This window comes from Homalodisca vitripennis, chromosome 7 (genome assembly GCF_021130785.1).
Source record: "Homalodisca vitripennis isolate AUS2020 chromosome 7, UT_GWSS_2.1, whole genome shotgun sequence".
Lineage (NCBI taxonomy): Eukaryota > Metazoa > Arthropoda > Insecta > Hemiptera > Cicadellidae > Homalodisca > Homalodisca vitripennis.
The window spans coordinates 72,241,000-72,260,412 of NC_060213.1; the positions used below are offsets into that span (position 1 = coordinate 72,241,000).

A 19,413-nucleotide genomic window follows, 5' to 3' on the forward strand; every position below is an offset into this window, starting at 1 on the left:
ATTAAAGTAAGAGAAAATACATCAAGTTGATGTATTTATGTAAGGTAATCCATAAGGGTTTATAGTTCTAAAATATTATTTTTTTACTAGAGGGGTTACGAATCATGAACTATATTGTCTATTTTGCAATATGTTGTAATTGATTAACTTTGTGGCCTTTGAGTTCACATAACTGTTTCGGTTTTAATTTCTTTGTAAAATCAACAAAAATTTCTTTTTAACACAAACTTTTTTGCTGGATGTATCAACTAATTGTTGGCGCGAGACAAAAACTGAAATAAACTAGTCATGGTTCTCTTATGAAGTGGTAAAATTTGTACTACATAAATTAAAAGTTGTAATCAAACAATATTGTTTACACCGCTAAGGGAATAATTTATTTGTGCAACACACAAGACGGTTATCATGTAAATCAACTACATCATTAACTTTAGTTTTTTCTTCATAATAAAACATGTTTAATTATTAAGTAAGTACCTTAGAGTAGGTACTTTGATGGTGAGTTTACTTTCACTCATCATGCCCCCACGTTATTTAGAGTGTAATAGGAGATAATAGGGCACGTTATTTAGGAGATAATAGGGCTTTACAGATTTAAGGGGTTTGTTACCGGAGTCTACCTGTCTGTAGTTGATGCAATCAGCAATTTTATCTTTACTTTAACATTATCACTCGGCCAATGAACATAGAATATATAAAGAGAACGCATTAAGAATAAAAAGAATAAAAATTACATTTTCGCCATTATTTTTTCTTGTTTAGCTTAAAACATTATGATAATGTGCCTTACTACCGAATTACTACAAAAGTATCCAATGGAAGCGGTGTAAATGGCATTTCTAAACTGCACTGTCTAAATGTAGAGAACAGAGTACCTTCGCGAGTGACTCACATACTAGGAGGAAGTCTCCCATCAGAACAGCAGCTCAGTTATCCAGAGTGAGGCTGGAATTCGGCAACAGAAGCTTTCCTTATTCGGCCTGAAATTATCTGGACGATGGTTTTGTTTTATCTACAATAAATACTCTTTGTAATTTTACATGTACAAAACGTCGCTAAGGGGGTTAAAAAATTATTTACAAAAATACTTTTTTGCATAATATAAATGTTTATTCCTTATAATGAATGATAATTATACATAAAATTCTTACGTGATAATAAAAAATTCAGTGTTCCATTATTGTTTGATAACCTTAACCTTAAAGTTATCTTTCTATTAAATAAATTTTGATTCTGTTGAAAACACTTTGTGCATAGGAAGTAATTGTTAAAATCAAATATTGTGTCTTGGGTGTATCTCAACCAGTGAGGGATCCCTCAACGCCATTATTACCACCAAGGACGCCTCCTAAAAGGCCATCATCACCGAGGACACCTTCTAGAAGATCACCATCAAGAAGGCCTCCTAAAAGGTCACCTTCAAGAAGGCCTCCTAAAAGGCAAACATTATAGGTAGTTTGTTTTTTAAATCGTGGACTTTATTTAGGTACAATTAATTAGATATCTAATTTGTTACTATTTTCCTTTATAATTGCTCACTTGAATAGTTCTACATCTTTAAAAGGCCATCATTTTCAAACCTTAAAAAGTATCAAAAAATTATTAAGAATAACGTGACTTGAAATAATTTCCTAGCGTAAAAAACGTGTAATTTTTTATTCGTGTTACTAAATACTCGAGATATAAATTTGCCCAAATGACGACTGCCATCTCAAGCAATTTATATGTAAATAGGCTGTACCATGTTTAGTCTAAATCTAAGAACTACGATAGGTATCGCGTTTACATGTTTTATAGAAAGCTGTATAATACTTATACCTTTGTACGTCGCATATCTGGAAAAATTACGAGATACAAAAAAATACGTAATAATGAACATTGTTGTAAATAACCTGACACGATTAAATGACTTTTATTTTGCGCTATAATGCACAATAACTTATATATAACCATCATTTTCCAAACTTTAAAGACTGCTATCCTGAAACGCAAGATTAAGAAAAAAAGTTAAATAACCTTTTTATAATTAATTTAAAAGTGTTCAAAATGTTTTTTTTAGGTATATGTTGAGATGTATTCAAGTTAAACGTTTTGATCTAATGTGATTGGCCACTACCTTGAAAACTTTGATTGGCTAGAATTGACTATTCATTTCTAAAACTCTTCAAAGTTATGTGTACGTACTGCCTTTTACTAAGTCTGTTTGTTTTAAAAACTACTGTAGTTCGTCGTAGGTGGTTAGTAGACGAATAAAGACGTATTGGGACCTGTATTCCGTAGTTCAGTTTTAATGATTAGTGTTGTGTATAGTTTTTTATTAAGTGCATGTTTATATAGTTAGTGAAGTTGACAAACAACATGGTGGTTATGATTCCTGACTTAAGCGTGTCACAACGCTTTGGTAAGATTTATTTATTTTAACCTAGTTTGTAATTATGTATTAGGTTACTTCTTTACCTGAAGAAGAAATCGATTGCAGATCTCGAAACGTCGTGTTACTGATTTCTTGTTTCACTGAACGATGGCAAATGTTCAGAAAAATCCTGTTTCCTTCACAATCCATCCATCATCAAAAATTATCTTCAAACAAAGTACTGTAGTATCGTGTTTAAAAGCGCGCTTTGTAATTGCATTAGGTTACCTACATACATATATGTATATAAATTTTAAGATGATTGTAGTTGTGAATTCTGAGAGTCATGGTCAGAGAAAATGCAAACATTCTCTCGGAAATTTGTAGTTGCAACAGACAGAGTTGTATCAAAGCTTCCCTAAATTTTAATATACAAAGCATCCGGGAGGAACGAAGATGAATCAGGACCTTTACAGCCTTTCGACTCCCGGGACTTCTTTTTGATTTACAGATCAATCTAGTACAATTCAAATTACACCAAATTTATTATTTATTAGTGCAATGAACCCAACCTTGAGAATTAGTAAAGCTTGATATGTTTTAAGTAAACTCTAATATGTGATAACCTTGCGAGTGTTTGGTTAGCAAGTTAACGTGGCTTACTTTGACAGAGTGGTTTTACAAAAAGCTCTTTCACGTGGTAGTTACATATTAAATAATAAGTTTACAACATTTTAGAGACTACTTAAGTTGGCCAAACTTACAAGCACTTTACTGGTAGCATTTCGCAGTCCAACATCTCCACTAAAGATGAACTCCATGGTGAAGACTTTCATCGTTCTTCTTGCATTACTAATATTAATCAGTCAGGTACGTTTATTAATAACACGTTTGGTAAACCGTTTTCCAAATTTAACACTTTATATGTATAATATTCAAGTATTACCAAAGGTCTAAATAATTTTTCATTTATCCCACAATATCCATTCTTACATACAGTTTTTGCATTCTTTCAGTCTCATTCATACGCCAATTCTATCCACTTCCGATGTCGGGAAATGATCGGTCTTCCAGTTGTGTGCCACAAATTCGCCGACATTATAAAATGCCTTTGACGTTAAAAAGCGTTTGAGGCGAAAACTTTTTAACTCTCTGAGCGTTGGGGCACTTTTGATGGAATCTAAAAATCTGTTGATTAAATGAATACCAGCCTTTGAGGGCAAGTGCTCATAAGCAACCGTTCTATGTCTAATAGTTCAGTAGCTATCTCTGCCTCTGGTCTCATACTCATGTATGTCTTGACCCTTATCAGGGCACATCTTGACTTACAGAACAAAATTGTTTGTAAAACGTAGAGACTCGGCAGAGTCAACAGTTGCAATTGTTTCTAAGCTTGTTTACAGGATTCTCTAAAATTTATTTTTGCTATTGTTTTTGCAATCTGAAAAACCTGTGATCGATGGCTTGGAAATGAACTAAGCCACGAACGGGGCACGCCTCTAATGCCATGGGATTCCAATTTGTCAAGCAGTTTGGTGTGGTCTACGCAATCAAATTCTTTAGTTAGATCGTGAAACACGCCGGTTGTGGAATTTCAACGTTCTATTCCCTATACAACCATGTCGACCAGACCCACGACTGCTTCTGTTGTCGACTTGCCCTTTCTAAAACCAAATTGGTCCTTTGAAACCTGGTTGTGTTCATTTAAAAACTGGAGCTTTCTTATTAAGAACAGTTTTTGAAAATGTTTGCTCAAAACGGGCAAAATTGAGACAGGCCGATAGTTGTTAATTGACATTGAATCGTGTTATTTATATATCGGATTGACTTTTGCGACTTTTAGGAGGGAGGAAAAACTCCTGTTTTAAAAGATAAATTGACTAATTCCGCTAAAGGGCTCATAATATACTTGGAGCATTTCTTTATGAGCCTCATAGACATCAAATTGAGATCATTTGATTCTTTTGGCTAAGAGCTGCTGGATAATTTGGTCTAACTCTTCCTCACGGACGGGGGCCAACACCATAGATGCTGCTGGACTGTTGCGGGGGGGCAAATTTTGGTTAAGACGGGAGGGGACCTCGCCCACAAGCAACAGACGAAAAAAATCTGTTCAACTCATGGGCTACCTCCACCTGTCCTGCACCAGGCTATCCCTAACTTTGAGTTTTATTAGTTTTGACATTTTTATTTTATTGTTGATGACGTCCCATACTATTTTAGAAACATTTTTTGAAAAGAGGATTTTCTTAGAGACATCGTATTCTTTCGCACCTTGGATCACTTTTCTATACTTTCTTTTTAATACTTGTCTTTTTGTAATTTCGGAAATAAACTTTGAAATCTTCATTTTCAGTGCTTCTGTTTATTTCGGATAAAAACTTCAGTCTTTCTCTCGTAACCAGAATTCCTTTAGTGTTTACGTTTGGGGAAAATTTAACTTTTTTAGTTAAATCTCTATAAAGGTCTCCGGCGAAACACACCCGATAACTGCCTCCAGCTCCCTTCTCTCCGTTTCCCACCTTCAACATTTGAAGAAGGTGTGCAGGGCATCGTCCGAATCCGAATCCCCGTACTGGCATTCCGGACTCGGGATCATCCCCATTCTGTTAAGGTAAAAGCCGAAACAACCGTGAAACAACGGTACGATAGGTAGATGAAATCCGGAGAGCACCTCTCCTCTGCACCGCCACGACCTTCCTCCTGTAGCGCTTCTGCCGCAAGGCATCCGCCCAGACCTCGCAACCGTAGAGGATAACCGAGTTCGTCACGGACATGAGGACTCGGCGCTTACCCTCCGCGGGTCCACCTACGTTGGTCATGAGCATACTTAGATTGGCCACAATCCTTTCAGCTTTCTCGGCCGCACAGGTGATCTGGTCCCAGAATGTCATACGGAAATCCATTCTCATTCCTATATACTTGACGCAGCGTTTGGTATCAATGAGCTCCGTATTGACGTTTAGCTGCACGACGGGATCTATCCTCCTCCTAGTGTGAAGCACGATCTCTGTCTTCTCGGTGGCCAAAGACAGTCCATGCTCACACATCCAGCAGAGTATTCGCCTCAGAGGTAGACTTAGCAATCTCTGCGCCTCATCCAACTCTCTCGCGGTTATGACTACGGCAATTTCATCTGCGTAACCAACGAGGAAAGTGTCGTGCGGCATCTCCATACGAAGAACCCCGTCGTACATGATGTTCCACAGGTTTGGGCCAAGAATCGAGCCTTGGGCAGCACCTGCTGTCACTTCCCTACTACGAGGTCCGTCCAACGTTCCAAAGACCAGTTCCCGATCCCTAAGGAGTTATTTAGCAGCCTCAAGAGATACGGTGGAATCAAAAACGTAGACTGTAGGGCACCGAGCATGTCATCCCAACTGGCCGAGTTAAAGGCGTTCCTTACGTCCAGTGTTACCAGCATTACTAGTTTGCGGTACCGATGGTCTCCCTGCTATACTGACTCGAAGGCTCTGACAACCTCGCCGACAGCACCAATCGTAGAAACGACCCGCACGGAAACCGAACTGGCGGTCAGATAGTCCTGCCGCCGTTTCAACAGCCTGGATCAGCCTAGGTTCGAGTTTCCTCGCTGTGTCCAGCATGCAAAGGGACTGTATGCGGACGGGCTTGTGGGGTCTACTTTTCCCTTGCTGACCAACACCAGGCGCTGGATCTTCCAACGAGGAGGGGGAGTAGTAGTAGTAGTAGTAGTAGTAGTAGTAGTAGTAGTAGTAGTAGTAGTAGTAGTAGTAGTAGCAGTAGTAGTAGTAGTAGTAGTAATAGTAGTAGTAGTAGAAGTAGTAGTAGTAGTAGTAGTAGTAGTAGTAGTAGTAGTAGTAGTAGTAGTAGTAGTAGTAGTAGTAGTAGTAGTAGTAGTAGTAGTAGTAGTAGTAGTAAAAACATATTTTTGTTTTGAACCATTGTCAAAATTTGTACCTTGCTCAATGTCTACTTTAACTGTACCCTATTTAAGAACGGTTTTTATTTTGGAGTAGTTAGCAAATATGATACTGAGGTTTTCTTCATTTGTCTGCATAAGCTTTAACTAGTTCCAGAAAAGAATTTAACTTTGAAATAAAATTTTGCAACCTAAAGTCTCTTCTATGTTTTAAATTGTTTAAATAAGCATAGTTTATCTATCATTACGATTCAAATTAATAAAAGAGGTACCATTTAACCATGATGTTGCACAAAATAACATATAAATCAAAATACGTATAAACCAATAGCTTAATTATGTTTGCAAATAACATAGCAAAATGGTAATGAATTAGAAGAGTTAGTCCTGATATTTTTATGATCGGTGGTATCTCTCTACGTCCATGCTTTTACACATCTACTAATTTGCTTATTCTGTGCTATCATTTTTATATAGCTGTCGTTTTCACAGTATTCATATATTTTAGTTGCGATGAAAATAACATTTAGATTATTTATACAATTGTTTACTCTTGCAGAATATAGAAGCCAGGCCTCAGGTTGAGGGTGGATTGAACGGCATTCGTGGGGGTCTCGGTGGTGCTCTGGGAGGCGTTACTGGAGGTCTCGGTGGTGCTCTGGGAGGCGTTACTGGAGGTCTCGGTGGTGCTGTAGGAGGCGTTACTGGAGGATTCGGTGGTGCTCTGGGAGGCGTTACTGGAGGTCTCGGTGGTGCTGTAGGAGGCGTTACTGGAGGTCTCGGTGGTGCTCTGGGAGGCGTTACTGGAGGTCTCGGTGGTGCTGTAGGAGGCGTTACTGGAGGTCTCGGTGGTGTGGGAGGTGGGTAAAATTAATGTAACTCTCTGAATTTAAAACTCATGTACCAGTCAGTAGTTTATTCATAAAGTAAGAAGAAAACAAAAGCTGATTCATACTCATAAAACCTACTTACAAAGAGTTGTATTAATTCATTCCTTAAAATATATTACTTTAATATGTGGTCAATAATAATGTTGGATCAATAATAAATACTTCACTTAATTGTAAAAATGCATCTCTGATTTATTTTTAATCCTTAAACCTTAACTAAATAAACTTGATGCGCACTGCCACCATTATCTAGAACTTTTTTCGTTACAGTTTTATTTATCTTCTTTTATTCATCTATCTTAACTTTAAGATTTGTATTTTTATTTATGCAAATAAAATTGCAAACATGCACTTCTTCCGAAAGAAGAAGTGTAAACGAGTATAAGAGATAATATGATAATTACAAAAATCAACATTCTATTTACAATAACAATACCCATTTTGGAATCATTAATTAACCATACCCACCAAAGTTTTTTTTATTTCCGACCATTCTGTTAATGTAATTATAGGGAGTGAAACTTTAATACGACACTACAGTTTCACTAACTTTTAAAGATATGTTTGAGTTTGGTATTAATTCTAAAATATTAAAAGAATAAGGTCATCAAAATGTCTTCCTAACTTATGTGAATAGTTAATATAATCTTGTTAATAGCTCAGTGTATCATAATTTATTAATAACAAGATTCATAAGCTATACAATATAGAGTATACGCTACATTAACACTAGCACCGACTTTGAATAATTTTAGTACTTCCCTACAAGTCCTAGGAGGATGCAATGGCCTACGAAACCTTGTAGCGTAATACTGATCTTTACAAGACATTTACTATGAGTCCGTACATTTACTTGATTGATCAAACCTAATTTAAACTTTATTTTAGTTAATTGAACTGAAATTTATTATTTGTTTACATGTTAAATTATTTCATGACACATTTAAACACAGCTAATTTTCAACTCCTCTGTAGAGCTTTTGTTTGTAAAATATGTTTCATGTTAAATTTATGGATGTTTAATATAACTTTCCTGAATTTAGCCTGAGTAGAAAAAGTTATTATCAGCTGCTGAAATTTAAAGTTCGAAATTTAGAAAATTTTAAGACTATACCTAAATAAATACGTTTGAAGTTAAACGTGTGAAAGTGTTACATACTACGTGAATTTGAATGTGCATATTACAATAGCGACGTATTTTTATTACTTTATAACTATAGAAATTATACGTTTATAAACATCTTGCTAACGAAACCAATTATTTCAGGAATAAAAATAAATAAGTAACTGTACGAAACTGTAAGTTAAGTACAACTGTAAATATTTAACAAGTATATCTTGTGACACGGTCCGGCATTACAGAGCAAACGTTCAAGATCCCTAGGTGTTCTTATGCATACGGAAGAGGGGTTGGAACAGGAAAGCATTGTTCAGAAGATCTCATGGTTTTGTAAAGGCCTGGGATTTGATACAGCTTAAACCTGGGAGAGGGTGCACAATAAGCCGGATGGCTGAGAGGCAACTACCAGGCCTAGGAAACCTGGCCCTCTGTTACAAAAAAGTTATATATATATATATATAATATATATATATATATATATATATATATATATATTATCCTGTGACATTTTCATACAGTTCTTTCAAAATTGTTAAGGTGTTTTATATTATGTGCTAATACGCATATACGTGTTTTCTACTTTTTCTTTGTTTATGGAAGTCTTCCTTAACGAGTGTGTTTAACTTAAAAACTGTTTACCAAACTAAAAACCAATTATAAGCACAAATTACAAAACTGGCTGTGAGATTAATTTTTCACTGTTAACAAAACTCGGAATTTAAAACGAATTTCAACTTTCATATCAAATATTTTTTTAATAGATACCTTACTAACAAAGTGTTTTATTTTATCTAACTATACCATGTATTATTATTTAGCACGCTCCAATAAAATGGTAGATACAATGTTAAATAAACTATTCACGGGATAAAGTGAAACCGTGGCTCTAATGTAATTTAACTCCCTATTTCATAAACCAAGTTCACGTTATGTTCAGACCCGAGCAACAAAATGAGATGCTAGTGTGAATAAATAAATATATCACGCGATGACTTCTGGTCACAGAACAATCAAATGCTTGTTTCGTTCTTCAGTTTAAAGATGTGTACACTTTTTTACTTCATGTCTTGAAGTTTCAAAGGATAAATAATTAACAAAAATATTATTAATTTATTATAGTTTAGAAATATCACCTTATACTTCTAATCTATTCTCCTCATTGTATTTGAGGCAATTCAGATAATTAAATTAGTATCAAATTCAATATTTTTATTCCATTCCCTTTCACAATACATTTTAAACATTATTCAGAATTGTTGAAAACACAAATAATAGTTTTATAACTTTTATTTGAATTTACTAATCTTATTCCATACACTCATGCTGATTGATAATACTTATGCATGGTAATCGTTCATATATTAAATATAAATATCATAATATATATGCTTGTACTTTATTCAATTATATTCCATTTTTAGATACAAAACGTGCTGATGAGTTGGTAAAAAGCCACTTTGATTTCATTGTTTTAAAAATATAAAAGTGTTCAATTTAATTATGTTTCAATAATAGAAATCAAATTTCATAATTAAGAGAGTTTTTTACTGCACATTTTCCAAGAAACGTACCTGAGTATTAGTGTGACCAACCATTCCTTGGTGGCTGTTCTATCATCACCGCGACCAAGGACGGCGAAAGAAGGATAACGAAACATATTCCGGCACTTTAAATAACCTTATCCCAGTCCGGCTTTTAACGTCCAAAGTGGACGTAGCTACGCTCCCCTACCGCTCGTAAAGCTACAAGATTCAATCGAGCTGGATGATCGTTTCTTTCAATAAAATATAATTAATAACTACTTTGGTTGTGTTTAGTTACATAAACTAAAGATACTTGCTATCAAATTCGGGACTACAGTTTCTAAACAGATACACCTAGTGGCCGACATTAAACAGCAACGCAGTTAGCTCAATACGTAGTTACGTTATACCTGAGTGCTAAGTTGCAATCTCTGTTACTATACGAAGTAATAGTTTAAATATCGTGTTAGTTTTCAGAGTTCTTTTTATTCTGTATATTTTAATTGCCTCTCATTTAATTAATGATACCATTATTTTTAATTCAGTTTAGTTTTTAGTTCTTTTCCTGTTTGTACACACAATTCCTTTTTAACCCACATACATCTAACCACCTATTAGAAACGTTCGATAAGTAAGTCATCCATACTCACTTTCTCCTTGTATTTTTGTATCACAGTAGAGGTGAGATAAGTAATGAATAAAATGTAGTTAAAGACGACTTAAAAATGGATTGACTGACATATGTACATTTCGACTTAAGTGTGTTATAGAAATGAGTAAAATTAGGATTTTTGTTTTACGATTGCTTATGGTTTGTTTTTACATTTCGTGCTTATAAACACCTCAACGACATCAACACATCTATATGTACATTAAGGATTAAGTCCATTATAAAAATGCATGGTGTCAAAATGTATTAAGGGAGTAGGTATTTTTTAATCATAATATCTACTTTAAGTCATTTCAATATACTACTCGTAAACAAGTTGTAAGACTGTTTCATAAAACATTAACGGTGTAAGAAACAAATGAAACCGTCAAATATTAGAACTTAATTATAAATTATTATAACAGTGTTACTCTTCATAAATATAATTAAAAGGACAGTAACAATTTTCTTCGTACATGACTGCTGAATAGTTATTTTAATTTTAGTAATGAATTTTCTTTCATAATTAATTTCTGAAAAAAGTATACAATATATTTAAAAATATATTTTTCATGCCATAATATTTATTATGAAATAAAAACTGGATTTTATATATTTGTGATCAATTATTCAGCAATTAATAAAAATAAAACAAAATAGTTCTTTGGATAAAATATTTCGTTATTTATTTTGTAATTTATTACTTCTTCACCGAAATGTTTTTGTAGCTCTTTGTACAAAATTGTATTATATTTATTGTTCTATAATTTCCCTCAGCATATGTTTTTAATTAAAAACAACCTTTGAAGAAATTAATATAACAACTGCCGAAAAAGAAATTGATACTCAATCAAAGATTATTAAATTATGGTTTAACAACAAAAGTATTAAAGTCTGCAAAATTCCAAAACTCAATCTGGCTACCTCTTATTGCAGATAATTCTTCAGACGCGAGGGTGCCTGGATTTTTCTAAATAATAACTTCAAGTTCACCGTTTTCTTCAATCAAGGAAACAGTATAAAAAGATTTTCAACCAACTAGAAGAAAAGTAGACATCATCAACTCAAAAACAACCATTATCAGTATTGACAGGTCTCCCTATGGGAGCGATGATGTTTTCTTTTCAAAATTAGAATCTTTACTGACAGACATGACCAACCTTCAGCTTATTTATGTCCTGATGGGCGATTTCAATGTCGACGCGCTGAACTTGTCGATATGATACGGTCCTCGGCTTGGAGGGTTGTTGATTAAATCTCAAAAGATAGTAACATATACTGCTATCGACAAAGTCGTCTCTAATATTCTAAAAATTGCAGTGTCTGTGGTTAATACAACTATCTCTTACCACTACGGCCAAGAGTGGGGAAAAATAATTATGAAGGGAAAAATCTAGAGGAAGCCCAAAATAACAAAACTCGTGAGACACAAGGTCAAATAACATTGCTCTCCTTAGTGCTTCTCTTTCAAGACATAATCGAATTTTCTAAATTTAACAGAACCCGTAGAAAACCAGTTTCGATCATTTAATAATTGCCTTAACTACCATCTCGATCTATGCTATCCTAAAAAAACAATCAAAGTTTGCCCTAAAAAAGCAACAGTAACTGGATCAAGAAAGGAATACTAGTTTTAATAGAAAAATTGACCGGACTACTGCAAATGAAAATTTCAAAACTTATTTTCAAACTTATAAAAAGATGTATAGAAAAATAATCCAGACGGCGAAAGCATATGATGTCTCAAAATAAAATGTTTTCTTCCTAAAACATCAAGGGTTGACACGGAGTGCTCAAATTGACTCAGTTTGTACCTAATTAGTCGTACGCATTTATTTTATGAGGGTCTTTAACCAAATACTGCCAGAGTCAGGTACTGATGACGGCATATTATGGTTTGATTTACCTACATCTCACCTACGGATTGGTGTTGTGGGCCTCTAGTGCCTCTAGGCCTCTTTTTGAGAGCCTTCAAATTTGAAAATAAAGCGATTTGAATCATTGCAAACATGAATTTTAGACAGAAGTTCCGAACAGCCTAAAAAACTTGCAACTGTTGACTCTGCCCTGTCTATACATCCTGGAAAACAGTTTCATTCTGTATGTACAAATGTACCCTGATGAGGGGCCGTGACGTACATGGATATGAGACAAGAGGCAGAGACAACTACCATTCTGGAAAATACAGACCAATTGTTTATCATCACTTGCCTTCTGAAGAAGAAGCGTCCATTTTATCAACAGATTGCCAGATCCGTTAAAAATGCACCAACGCCTAAGGCGTTAAACCCGTCTTAAACTCTTTTTAGCGTCAATGTCATTTTATAATTTTATTTATTTTTGGCATGTAATTGGAAGACCACCCAACAGACCTTGGCGTTGAGAATGGTGTAGATTGGCCGGTGACTGGAGTGAATGAGTGCAAAATTTGTATGTGTGAATTATGACAATGTGGTACGGGTTGCAAATTTTATATTAAATAGTTGACTTTTACCATACAACGCATATTGTTTACGGTAATAAAAGATTTGAATTTACCATTTCCCTGACAAACGCATCACAGAGAACTCTGTTGTCTGTCCTGAATAATAAACGAATTGAGATTGGTTTAGATTTTCTTCGCTCTACAAATTCCAGTTATGATAAACAGGATGTTCCAAATTTTTATGTAAACAATGCTTTTACTTAACTGACTTGACTAATGAACAAATCTGCTCCTAAATGTAGTATTACTTAATGTCTTAAACATATCTTATGTAACGTAAATGTCTTTCTAGCATGCTTATTATTTAGAGATTTTAAAAAATAGGCTACGTCCTATACTAAGTGATATTAACCTTCCAATACGACTGCTATCTGTTAAAATACGATGAGAATTGGCCAGCTGAATAAACTAGTACGGTGTATCATAGCGATATAGTTGATAGAAGCACAAGGGTGGTATAAAGTTAAGTAGGTATTCATTCAATAAAGTACTTAATTGGTATGTAATATTTCGACTTTTTCTTGTGAGCTTCAGAAAATTATTCAGTTGAAACGAAGAAAGTGATTCGAACAGTATGTTTATTTGAACAAATACATGCCAAGTTTAAGGTAGAGTTTTGACATACCTATACTGTAAAAAGACGCAAACCTATTTTTATCATAATTAGATAATTATATAAGATCATTAATTATGTAATACAATTATGATACATCATAAAACTAATAATAAGATTATGTAATCAAGATTGAATTTCTAACCTGCATCGTATCTGAATCTTTCATTGAACAGACGACTTTAATTAGGTTTTGAGACGTTTCTTTAAAAATATTATTTCTTAATTCAGTAGCATGTTTCATGCATACTAAAATTATAAAAAAGCCAAAGATTTTGTATTAGCGGTATTTCTGTGTATATTTGAGTAAAATTACACCTGCATTCAAAATTTATATGAGATGAATAAAAGGTAGATCAAGCAGATTCGAGTGCAGAACCTGGAGTAATTGTAAAAACGAGATGTTGACGTTTCGAATATTGGCATCGGATCTTCAATCTTACCAACGCAACTGTTTGTTTGTTGTAAGTAAACGTAACTATCTTCAGACTTTTACTCGTTTACTCTTACCGGAAAGTGAATGGATTTCAATCCTTTGTAATAGGATTGTAATGAAAGTTGTATTTTCATTGGACGAGTGAAATAATTTTACTGCTTAAAGAGTTTAATACATATAAGTAATTTTACATGACATCCATAAACTCGTTCTAAATTTATTTGACGAAAAGATATAGTGAGTATAAGACATTAAAAAGCAATATTTTTGTGTTATGTTTCAACTTTGTGTATACTGTAAACGATTAAATTTAAATAATTAATTTCTAAAAAAAATCCTGAAAAGGTTCTTTATTCAGATTGTTAGATGAATCAAACAATTTGATAATACAACTACAATATTGTATTCTAGCAACTGTATGGGAATAATAAATTAGTTTTCTGAGACTAAAATCAACAACTAACTTTATAACAAATAATAATATTCTAGTAGAACCGCACCATTAGGTTTTATTATATGTAATGAAAGCTCTTGTCACTATCAATGCCAGAAATCGTCATTCCTTACATGAGATTTTTAAAGACCATATTGCATTATTGTAATAAATACTTAAATTATATCAGCCGCAAAAATAAATTTAAAATCTAATTCAATCAAGAATCGGAACCTGAAATAGCATAATAGAACCCACTAAGTTTTATTTATGGTAGTTTCTGTGAAAACACAATACATACCAGTATTACGATATACAGAATTAAACCCATGTTAACCAGGAAGTACTTATTTATAAGTCCAGGGACATAGCTGATAATGATCTACTTTAATCTGACAAGATGATCCCTACACAAGTGCCTCTCTGCTTAATATTGCTGATAATTTTTATAGTGAATGATAACCCTAGTACAGCCGCTATCATTGACGTACCTGGACGTAAGTCCATTAGGTTGTTATCTAGTAATCTTGTATTTACAAATTGGCTAAATTAATTATTTATTTTAATTCGTTATAAGAATGTGGTGAGTTGAGAAAATCACAATATGAGTAGATGAGAATGTAATTTTAAAGGTAGTTTTTTACACGTTTCTTATGTTTAGGACTAAAGAATTCTTCGAAGATTAAGGAGAGTCCAAATGGAATTTATCGACTATATTAACTTTTTATCACATACTTTTATAACCAAATGACGTGAGACTCTTTTTGTGTATTTGAAAGGTCAGTTCTTCCCGTAGCTAAAATCAACACAGGAAGGTTATGCTGTGCATGATTAATAATGTAAATTTTTCAAACTAATATCAAATTTTAATTAATGGCTGGCGTGTTTTTGTACGTGCAGTGAATTTCATGAAGTTTTAGCCACAATTTAATAACCTTACTAACGCGTTGTTTTCGAAGTAAATTACGTTAAATGTTTAAAAATTCTACAATTCTACAAATACAATTTCTTCAATTAAAAAGAAAACACTTTGAGCTTAGTGGGTTTTATTAAAATTTAGTGTTATCCAAGACCTTAAGATGGGTTGCATTAGATTTTTTCCAAATCCACCTTTTCCATTAGTGCAAGCGTGTATGTTCCTATTTCCAACCGAGACTTTTCAAATACTTTACATTAGCTTGAATACATCAATTAAATTATAGTACAGCATCAAATGTACCTTTTTCAAACTTTTTTTAATGGATGATCTGAAGTTTCAGCTTGGAATTATTAATACAATTTCCATACTTGGATAATTATTTGCGAATTGCCATTTCCGAACTTAAAGATTTAATTTGCCCAAAATTTTACGTCTTGTAAGACATTTCCCTTTTCTTTAATAAAAGTTATGGTCTAGAATTTTTTATATCTAGATATTTTTAGGACAAATTTTTCGAACAGGAGTTGGTGCACTTGAAGTGCCGTATGCGAGATTCTCATTTCGTAGTTCTATTTTATTGTTCCATATCCTTTTGCTATCCATTGTAAACAATTAAAGTAGCAAACAACATAACTAGTTATAATATTGCTTTAAAGAGTCATGTCCTTGATCGAAGCAATATACTTCTATTTGTAACTTTTTTAACTAAGTTAAAATGTGCAATATCCCGTATGAGAATCATTTCATAAACGACGTTTTAAATTTTTGATTTACACATTACCTAAACACTAGGGTGATTACAAAATTTAATACAATATTAAATAACAAAGTGGTAGGTCAAATGGTAATAATGTTTCCTCACAGCAGTTACTTCCTTATTTTTAATTACAAAGTATGAAGACGCCAATATATCAATCATTTAAGATAACAGTAAAATTATTAATATTTAAATCCGATCAAAAATGTTTTACATGAAGACCAGGCGGTAAGTCATGCATTAAACTGGAAAGTGGCATTAACAGATTGCGCGTGTTTGTAGCCGCTGAAGCCATTTCTTTTTTACATGCAGTATTCATATTCCAGTGAGTGGTGGCACCTACTGTATCAAAAAATATAAGGTCCATTTATACTTTTTTTTAATTAATAACTCTGTTATTTGTGAGCCTACAGAAAAAGTGTAATGGAATTCATGTAGATTCGTTACAAAAAAAAAAAAATATAACTATTTGATGGTATGTTGAACGGTTTCGAGATAACTGTCACATTTAAATTCCATTATCACTTTTCTATAGCCAAGAATTAGTGATAGGAATACTGAAAACATGTTCAAACATGTTACGAAAATTTACCTTTTAACTATATTGACGATTGACATTTCGTTTCAATATGGCTACCTTTCAAATGTAAAAATGCATAGCTCCGTTTATTATGGACCTAGAGTAAAAACTAACTCTTTTCTACAAATTATTACAACATTCTTAAACGTTTTCTCATAAATATGTACTTGTATCTCGTACGGTGTTGTATCCCATACGTTTTCGAGATATTGAGTACGTGTAAATTTCATGACAATAAATTAATGAATTAATGACTGAGCCGAAGTAATATTTTTATTTTCAACCTATACATCCATGAATATTAAAAATAGGCTTAGGTACTTACCAAGAACAGAACGTGCTATGCCTATTTACTGAGTCCTGATATTCTAAAAAAATTGTTTTGAAAATTTTAAAACACACTGAAATTGAAAGAAAGAGCATCAAATACATATAATGTGTACGAAATTAAAGGTGGTAGTTCATTATTTGCTTTAAAAATGGCCTCAGACCTGTCAATGAACCTTGTGTTCAACATAAAACAGTAATAATTGGCCATAATCTTGTAGCTTATGAAGATCTGTTTTCGTAATATCAATATACTATCTGACGCAAGGTTGTTCAGTACTCGATGTGACATGCTTATACCTGTGTTGTGTTTCAGGTACTTATCTCCCTATTTGTACTAAATACACAACACAGGATCGTCAAGCGTGCAAAATTGCATGTGTGAAGCAGGGTTTTATAGGGGGCATGTGTGCCCTTAGAAGATGTATGTGCCAGGAATTTCGTTCGGATGTAAATATTGTAACTTTTATTATTATACACATAATAAAACATGTTATGATTGAATTAACTCTTTTTTATTTGCATTGTCATAAATATTATTATTATTATCCTGTCACATTTCATTTTCTTCCATGAATAATACAAGAGTCAAGCATTTCCCATGTATTGGGTTACCAAAAGTTGAAAAGTTAAACCGCCCCTTGAAAGTGCTAACGTAACGTCTGTGTCTGAAATGTTTTTTGGAATGTGGAAAAAACCATAAGTCGGCGTTGCTATTTGTTACAAAAAGTGTAACAGTACGTTTCGTGAATTGAAATCTAACCTCTTCCTCAGGTGTAAAAATGTTCTAATACATTGACAGACTAAAATACGGGGCAGTGGGCTGCCACAAAAAGTTATAATAATTAATAAGTTATAGCTGATGATCCTCATTAAGTTCAGACTAGAGAGATCAAACCAAGCGATGGAATTGCGCTGGAGCCAAGATAACAAACAAAATGTTACACCTGAATTAATGAAGTTGAAGCATTGAATAGGAGCTCATTTTTGGCATTTCTCTATTACCACTGCTAAAAATAGTCAGCTAAACTCAACGGAGATAAACTCAACAATCATATTGATTCAAACCTTTTCACCATATATGTGTTATGAGCAGTGTTCTAGTTTGTAATATTAAAGACAGCAAATGTTGGAAAACGTGTTAACTTTTCAAATAATCAATTTTCAATAATAAGCACGAGGCAATGATATGTCGAAAAAATCATTATTATCCATGAAAGGGTAGGAAATCTCGCCCGTGTCAAAAATAACAAGCTTTAGAATTTTTCATGAAATGATTTACGTGTTGTATGGAAACCACAATATTGCAAGAATTTATACAATTAATTACCATTATACACCTGAACTAATCTGTTTACAACAGAGCCAGTCCTACTAAATACTACAAATCTAAAATGAAATTATTGTGTCTTAAAATGTACCTCTTTTACAAAACATCAAATACAAATTTCCTTGCTTTTATTTACACTACATTGAACGTCAACAATGTAGACCATTTAACAGATTTCCGTTTTATAACTCAAAAATGGTATGCAGGAACCATTTAATGCTTAGTTTTAGTTAAATTGCTTTTAGAATTGAGAGCTACAAGAAAAGTAATCCAGACGTTCAATTGAGAGATATCAAACCGTTTTTTATACCAATATTTAGGTTATGGGAAAGCATAAACAACCCGATGCAGTATTAATTACAACTAATACACAATACAAGTATACTTTTAGTTGTGTTCGGTAAAACCTCAACCCTCCGCATATATCAGGACTATGTCTCAGGATATAGTTTCTTGTCGTGAAATGTTTTGTTCTGTTCCAGCAACAACCCAGTGGCAGTGGCAGCTATTACTCTAATCGTCCGGTTTACTACATAAGCAATCTATCTCGGCCGGCAGCGTTTTGCTGATTGCTATCTGGCAAGCCCCTAGCATTAGTCTCCATGCCTGAATCCTAGGTTTGTGTCCTGAATGTCCTAAATATACCACTGCATACTCACATGTAAGTTTCTGAAGTGATTAAAAACTAAATTATTTACATTTCAGTGGTTTCTGTCTTAGCAATATAAGTGCTGGATTTTTTTAGTCGGACTTAATACATTTGAGTGCACTGCTTTACTGTAGAGGTAGTCCAGTCCAGGTGTGGCATAAGGTGAAATCCTGGGCGAATCTATGTATTTGATAGTTAATGAATTACAGATGGGGAGATTTATCATTCGGATGTATATTGAATTGGATTTGGATTTATAATTATAATTTGGAGGCCACTGAGGTGAAGGCACAACAACCTCTTTAACGTTTGTTTAAACTCACGATTTATATTTTCCGATTAGTATCGACAAATAAGTAATGTAAAAAAAGGTAAATAACACTTTAACAATTAAAAAAACTAATATAAGCATTATTATTGCTATTATTTGGGGTTCTTTAATTATTTA

At 33.4% G+C, this 19,413-nt stretch overlaps 1 protein-coding gene across 1 annotated transcript; it reads left to right on the forward strand.

Annotated features, from left to right (window-relative positions):
* Window positions 1-3,102: 3,102 nt before the first annotated feature.
* LOC124365972 (glycine-rich cell wall structural protein-like) lies at window positions 3,103-19,015 on the forward strand. The gene is made up of 3 exons (XM_046822128.1): window positions 3,103-3,223; window positions 6,814-7,114; window positions 18,799-19,015. Exons 1-3 carry the CDS (start codon window positions 3,164-3,166, stop codon window positions 18,831-18,833), a joined length of 396 nt encoding a protein of 131 aa, XP_046678084.1. The 5' UTR covers window positions 3,103-3,163; the 3' UTR covers window positions 18,834-19,015.
* The last annotated feature ends 398 nt before the right edge of the window (window positions 19,016-19,413 follow it).